Consider the following 7,968-nt stretch of genomic DNA (forward strand, 5'->3'; position numbering starts at 1 on the left):
GTCTGTGTGAGTGTGGGTCTCGGTGAGTGTGAGTCTCGGTGAGTGTGGGTCTCGGTGAGTGTGAGTCTGTGTGAGTGTGAGTCTTGGTGAGTGTGAGTTATGAAGCATGGCTTTGTCTGAGGAAATCTGACTATCCGCAGCAATGGAATATCTCGTTCTCTGCATTTAGGTAGCTCCTAACTCTGCCCTCTTCCTTCTGGCAGGTGCCTCCAGACCGTGCTCGGTCTCGTCGCTGAGCCTGATGGCTGCTGTGGTGGATGGAGTATCTGCCGCGCCCATCTCAGGAAGCTGTAACTCGGTGAACACCGTTTGTTCGGATAGTGACCACCCGGTCAGTCTCAGCTCCTCCGCTTCCTCGGCATCGCTCCAGGATGGCCACAGCTCATTTGGCAGCAACGGGACCCTGGTACCCACCACCAGCGCCCTCAGTTACCCCCCTCCGCTCGGCTGTGACATCAGCTTGGACCTGACCCCGGTCAGCCATACCAAGGCTCCCTTGGGAGAGGGCAACACCAGGCGTGGGAATCTGACCATGGATGTTCCCCGTGGTGTCCCATGGTCCCCTCCTCCCATTCCCCAAACCAAGGAGCCCCTGGCAAAGCTCTCACACGTGGACAGGGTGATGAAGGAGATCATCGAAACCGAACGGGCGTTTGTTCGGGATTTGAAGAGCATTGTGGAGGTAAGGCAGGACCCTTTCTGAGACTGGGATCAGGATCAGGATCAGGATCAGGATCAGGCGAGCTCTGTGATTCATGAACACACTCACATTCCTCCCACTATCCAGGGGATGTGCAGGTTCGGGTGAATTGGCCATCCGAAATCGCCCATGGCGTCCAGGGATGTGCAGGTTAGGTGGGTCATCCATGGGAAATGTGAGATCATGGGAATGGGCTGGGGGGATTGGATCTGGATGGATACTCTATGGAGGATTGGTGGTGACTCAATGGGCCAAGTGGCCTCTTGCTGCATGATTGGAACTCTATTCCATGGTCCAATAGTCCCTCCAAAGTGGGGAACCTGCCCTTTCCAAACCCCTCCCTCTGACCAGGACTGAAGAGTCACAGGTCCAGATTTCTATACCCCCCACCCCTGGTGCCACATGGCTGTTGCTTAGTCTCTGGTAAAGTGGTGTGCCGTCCAATTATCAGGAAGGTCACTGCTGACCTCCCAGGATCACTGGGCAAAGGGTACAATAAACCCAACCATTGCCAGTGTCACCCACAGCATGGGCACAACATCAGGAAGCCTCAGGGAAGGGTTGTGTCATTGACTGGGGTCCTGAGTCCAATTCCGGGTCCCCGACGTTTGGAAGGATGCGGAGACCCTGGAGGGGGTTGCGGGGGGGCGTTTACTCACACGGTCCCAGGGATAAGGGAGTGTGGTCAATGCAGGGAGACCCTGCATTGTTCCCTTTACGCCAGAGAGAATGAAGGAGGGAGGGAGGTTTGAGTGAGTAAAGAGAGAGTGGCGGTAACCCAGTGAGCAGAGGGACGGTAACAGACTGAGGATGAGATGAGGATAAATATTTTTACCCCAGTGAGTTGTTGTGATCCGAGAGGGTGTTGGAAGGGAATGCGACGGGAATGTGGGGAAAGGAGCCGGGGAAGGTCCGGAAGAGGAATGATTAACAGGCCACAGAGAGACAGCGAGAGACTGGGAACTCATTGGAGAGCTCTTTCCAGGAGTTAGCAGAGTCCCAATGGGCCCAATGGCCAGATTGTGTGCTCCAAATGCTTCTCTGTGGAATGGGATTGCCAGAGATTTGGATTCGGAAGCCCCACCCACTCGGTCAATTTCAGAAATGGGACTGACAGAATGTGAAACAGAAAGGGCACCAAACGCACCTCACAGTCAGGGATTCCCCACTCAGTGTTATCGTCTGGGTAATGTGGACCAAGTTTACGAATGACACCAAAATTGGAGGTGTAGTGGACAGCGAAGAGGGTTACCTCAGATTACAACAGGATCTGGACCAGATGGGCCAATGGGCTGAGGAGTGGCAGATGGAGTTTAATTCAGATAAATGCGAGGTGCTGCCTTTTGGGAAAGCAAATCTTAGCAGGACTTATACCCTTAATGATAAGGTCCTAGGGAGTGTTGCTGAACAAAGAGACCTTGGAGTGCAGGTTCATAGCTCCTTGAAAGTGGAGTTGCAGGTAGATAGGATAGTGAAGGGACTGTTTTCCCTGGAGCGTCGGAGGCTGAGAGGTGACCTTATAGAGGTTTACAAAATTATGAGGGGCATGGATAGAATAAATAGGCAAAGCCTTTTTCCTGGGGTCGGGGAGTCCAGAACTAGAGGGCATAGGTTTAGGGTGAGAGGGGAAAGATATAAAAGAGTCCTAAGAGGCAACGTTTTCACTCAGAGGGTAGTACGTGTATGGAATGAGCTGCCAGAGGATGTGGTGCAGGCTGGTACAATTGCAACATTTAAGAGGCATTTGGATGGGTATATGAATAGGAAGGGTTTGGAGGGATATGGGCTGGGTGCTGTCAGGTGGGACTAGATTGGGTTGGGATTTCTGGTCGGCATGGACAGGTTGGACCGAAGGGTCTGTTTCCTTGCTGTACATCTCTATGACTCTATGACTCCCTGCTGTGAATCTACGTAGAAACATGGAAACATAGACACATGGAAGATAGAAGCAGGAGGAGGCCATTCGGCCCTTTGAACCTGCCCCGCCATTCATCACAGCCATGGCTGATCATTCAACTCAATAGCCTAACATTGCTTTCTCCCCATAACCTTTGACCCCATTCGCCCAGAGTGCTATATCTAACTGCCTCTTGAACACATTCAATGCTTTAGGATCAGCTCCTCCCTATGCTATTGAACCCCACAGGCTCCCCACTCTGTGGGTGTAGAGATGTCTCCCCATCTCCATCCTAAATGGTCCACCTCGAATCCTCAGACTGTGACCCCCTGGTTTTGGACACACCCACCATCGGGAACATCCTCCCTGCATGTACCCTGCCTCGTCCTGTTAGACTTTTGTAAGTCTCTATGAGATCCCCCCCCTCACTCATTTGCACAAAACCAATCCGAACCCCGCCAATCTCTCCTCCTACGTCAGTCCCACTATCCCTGGAATCAGCCTGGGAAACCCTCACTGAACTCTCTCAGGTGCAAGAGCATCCTTCCTCAGAAAAGGAGACCAGAAATCCACACAGTATTCTGCAGCGATAACCCGAGACGGAGCAGTGGAATTAATTGGAAGAATTTCTGACTCTGCAGATATGGTACTGTCCTCTCGATACTGTCTGCAGAGGCACTGCCCTGTGTTAATTATAACATTTGCAACAGTGAGTCCCTTTAATAAGGCTCTCTGATCTGGAGAGACTTCTTCAATTAGAAATATTTATGGTTTCCTTAGTAATAGGCATTTGAGCAAAGCACTTCCTCTGAGCGGCACTAATTAATTGCTGCTCTGCTGGTCACTGCAGAGATCGGCTGTTTGAGAAGGTCCCTGGGATAGTTTCTTACACCACTCTGATGGTTTCAGAGCGCAGTATCTGCAAAGAATCCACTGCTAGATCTGGGCTCACAGATCCATTCAGGATGTCACTCTCAAGGGAACGGTGGGGAGGCTGTTTCGGATTGAGATGGGGAGAAATGTCTTCCCCCCCCCCCCCCCCCCCCAGAGAGCGGGGAGCCTGTGAAATTCTTGCAAGTGATGGAGGTGAAAATGTCAACTGTTTCCAAGAAGGAGATAGATATCATTCATAGACCCCCTCCCACACCTACAGTGTGGAAGAAGGCCATTCAGCCCACCAAGTCTACACTGGCCCTCTGGAGAGATTTCCACCCAGACCCAACCCCATCTCCTTAACCCACCACCTCCCTGGACACTATGGGTGTAATTTAGCATGGCCAATCCACCCTAACCCAGGCACATCTTTGGACTGGTGGAGCAAGCTGGAGCAAACCCACGCAGACATGGGGAGAATGTGCAAACTCCACACAGACAGTCGCCCAAGGCTGGAATCGAACCTGGGTCCCTGGTGCTGTGAGGCAGCAGTGCTAACCACTGAGCCACCCCTATGTCTGTCATCTCCCAGTCCAGGTATTGTGTTCCGTATTCCAAATATTTCTCCATGTCACATGGAGCGGGCCAAAACGACTGTGTTTAGGATATTCTGCAGAAACTAGAAATAGTTAAAGGTTTTCAGAATTCACAACTTGGATCTGAGCCAGTTGACTGGACAGCAGCCTTTCAAACATGTTTATACGGTTTTTATAACAATCATTTAATGACGGCTCTGACTCACATGTTGGCAGGAATTATTTCAACCGTTGCTTCATTAGTGTGGAACAGCCTGTGGCTTTCTGACCTGGAAGTGGTCTATTGATACAGAAGGGGTCTTTGTTTTAACACAACGTTTAACCTGGAGGTCTCTGTGGTATGGGAGGAGTTAGCGAGAGGCAGAACGCAGTCTGATTTCTGAATGTGGGAGAAAATCTTACATACGCAGACAGAGAGAAAAAAAATCCCAGCTTCTCATGGGAAAATCAACTTCCCAAGGAGCAATCGCTTTGTTGCGTAGTCGTTACAAAGTTGTACATTTGATAGAGAGTGGGCGAGAGAGAGAGAGAGAGACCAATGCTGACAATTCTCTTCAGTCTATGTTTTGAAGGTCACTAGCTCAGGCTCGTGAGTTTGCCATTCTACAGTTGTCTGCGTTGATTGGAGGAACTTTGTGTTACTGAAGGCCACCTTTTTGGAGTGAGGAATAACCAACTGCTTGAGAGAGGAGGAGGACATTTAGTACCATTGCTGCTTCTACACCCTCCACGAATATTATCACATCCATTAGTGTAGTGTCCAAATGGTCCGTTACAGAGTTTTTGTTTCACTCGAACTTTCTGTCACTCCTCCTCTCACTCTCCTTCCATTACTTCCCACGTTATGGGGCAGCATGGTGGCTTGGTGGTTAGCACTGCTGTCTCCCAGCACCAGGGACCTGGGTTCGTTCCCAGCCTTGGGTGACTGTCTGTGTGGAGTTTGCACGTTCTCCCCGTGTCTGTGTGGGTTCCCTCCCACAGTCCAAAGATTTTTGGGTCAGGTAGATTGGCCATGCTAAATTGCCCCATAGTGTTGGGTGCATTTGTCAGAGGGAAACAGGTCTGGGTGGGTTAGTCTCTGGAGGGTCTGGGTGGACTTGTTGGGCCAAATGGCCTGTTTCCACACCATAGGGAATCTAATCTAATCAAGAGAGGGAGTGTTAACTGGGAATGAACTATAAAGACTTGCTTGGGTCAGGGTTACTGAGTTTGTTAATTTGCAGTGAAAGGACCCAGAGAGTGTTTATCAATGCGGTCAGTCCAACAGGAGCATTTGATAGCGATAAGAATTTGCCTTTTTCTGCATCGAATGAACAACAGATGAAGCAGCTGGCTTACATTCCATTCAGTGTTTCATCTTGTGTACTAAAGCATGTGCGATATTTAATCTATTCAGAGCGCACTGCAGAGGGTTTGATTGTTATTGGTGCAACATTTTAGCTCTGTGCTCCATCTCTCTCTCTCTCTCTATCTCTCTAACTGTCTCTGTCTCTCTCTATATATATATCTCTAACTGTCTCTCTCTATCTATCTATCTCTCTATCTGTCTCTCTCTATCTCTCTGTCTCTCTCTCTCTCCCTATCTCTCTTTCTCTCTACCTCTCTCTCTCTTTGTATCCCAGACACAATCCCTGCCCAGACACACAGCCTCAAAGGTGTTTTGTTTCTGGTTGTGAACATTGGGCGGTGAATACTGAGGTTTTCTGACCAGAAGCTGATTTCTTCATCATCAGGACCCTCAGCGTCTATTCTGGGCAGAGAGTAACTAACGGTCACTTTGAGCTTAATGCTGCCTTTCTCTTTATCATTGATGGGATATAGGCATCGCTGGCTAGGTCAACATTTACTGCCCCTCTGGTGAAGAGTCAGCCACATCACTGTGGGTCTGGAGTCACATGTAGGCCCAGACTGGGTAAGGATGGCAGATTTCCTTCCCCCGTGACCCTGATTGGTTTTTCTAAAAATCTTAACAGTTATCTTTTTTCTTGAATTCAAATTTCACCAAATTGAACCCCAGAACATAACTCTAAGGTCCTGCTCATTGACATCAGTGCTTCCAATTATCCTGTTACTGTCTCTACCCATTTATCACAACCACCCCGGACTATAAGACTCTGGGAGAGTCTTATGACAATGGTTCAGAGCTTTACCAGCTTGAATTACCCTACTTTCACCTGTATCCCTGTGCGCCCCCATTCCGACCCAAAACACCACCCAACGCCCGTCTCGAATGTCTCAATTGTATCTGCCCCCACCACTCTCCCAGGCACCGTATCTCAGACCCTAACCACTCGCTGGGTGAAAAAGTATTGTCCTCCGATTACAGGATCTCTACAATGTGGAAGCTGGTCATTCAGTCCATCAAGTCCATACTAACCCTCCTAAGAGCATTCCACAGAAAGCCACCCCCACTGCCAATCCACCTAACCTGCACATCTTTGGACTGTGGGAGGAAACCCATGCAGGGAACGTGCAAAGTCCACCCAGACAGCCACCCAAGGGTGGAATCGAACCCAGGTCCCGGAAGGCACCGTTGTTTCTTCTGTCGACCAGTTCAATCTCTGCCATTTTGTGCTTGTTCCTGAGCTTGTCAGAGGAGATGTTAGACAAAAGCTGACCGTAACGCTTCCATTGAAACAAGACAAAGTTAATGATTTCACCACAAAATTAACCCGGCCATGTATCTGAAACAGACCAGCAGCAATAGGAATGGGAAGGAGGCCATTTGGCCCCTTGAGCCTGGACTGCCATCCAACAGGATCATGGCTGATCCAACATTTCTTGTAAACAAAAACAAAAATTGCGGGAAAAGCTCAACAGGTCTGGCAGCATCTGTGGAGAGAAATCAGAGATAACGTTTTAGGTCGAGTGACCTTTCCTCAGACATCAACATTCCTCACGTCCACTTTCCTGTATTTCCCTGTAACCCTCGATTCCCCGACTGATCAGGAATCTCTCCATCTCAGCCTTAAATATACATACGGGCTCTGCCCCCACAGCTCTCTGGGACAAGGAGTTCCAAAAACACTCAACCCTCTGAGAGAAGAAATCCCTCCCAATCTCAGTCTGAAGCTGGAGCCCCTTTACACTGAGACTGTGCCCTCTGGCCCGGGACCCTCCCGTGAGGGGGACCACCCTCTCAGCATTGACCCTGTCAAGCCCCTTACAGAATCCAAGATGTGTCAATGGGATCACCTCTCATTCTTCTGGTCAGTGAGTAGAGTCCCTTTGCTCATAAGACAATCCCAAGGATTATCCCAGTGAACCTTCCCTGGACTGCTTCCAATGAAATGATACTTCTCATTAAACAAGGAGAGCAAATTACATTACTGATTGTGGTGAATGGCATATCCAACTAATTGTTACATTTATCCAAAGAACAGTTATAGACTCATAGAGATGTACAGCATGGAAACAGACCCTTCAGTCCTTCCTGTCCATGCCGACCAGATATCCCAACCCAATCTAGTCCCACCTGCCAGCACCTGGCCCATATCCCTCCAAACCCTTCCTATTCATATACCCATCCAAATGCCTTTTAAATGTTGTAATTGTACCAGCCTCCACCACTTCCTCTAGGAGCTCATTCCATACACGTACCACCCTCTGTGTGAAAAGGTTGCCCCTTAGGTCTCTTGTATATCTTTCCCCTCTCACCCTAAACCTATGCCCTCTAGTTCTGGACTCCCCAACCTCAGGGAAAATACTTTGTCTATTTATCCTATCCATGCCCCTCATGATTTTATAAATCTTTCTAAGGTCACCCTTCAGCCTCTGATGCTCCAGGGAAAACAGCCCCAGCCTGTTCAGCCTCTTCCTATACTCAAATCCTCCAACCCTGGCAACATCCTTGTAAATCTTTTCTGAACCCTTTCAAGTTTCACAACATCTTTCCGATAGGA

At 49.2% G+C, this 7,968-nt stretch overlaps 1 protein-coding gene across 1 annotated transcript in view; it reads left to right on the forward strand.

The window, feature by feature from the left end:
- Positions 1-207: 207 nt before the first annotated feature.
- LOC122541160 (pleckstrin homology domain-containing family G member 1-like) overlaps positions 208-7,968 on the forward strand; it is a 10,202-nt gene continuing 2,441 nt past the window's right edge. Inside the window, exon 1 of the mRNA XM_043677772.1 lies at positions 208-682. Within this exon, the coding sequence (XP_043533707.1) occupies positions 242-682 (441 nt within the window). The 5' untranslated portion in view covers positions 208-241. The remainder of the gene's footprint in view (positions 683-7,968) is intronic.

The sequence above is a fragment of the Chiloscyllium plagiosum genome, chromosome 37 (genome assembly GCF_004010195.1).
Source record: "Chiloscyllium plagiosum isolate BGI_BamShark_2017 chromosome 37, ASM401019v2, whole genome shotgun sequence".
NCBI classification, from domain to species: Eukaryota; Metazoa; Chordata; class Chondrichthyes; order Orectolobiformes; family Hemiscylliidae; genus Chiloscyllium; species Chiloscyllium plagiosum.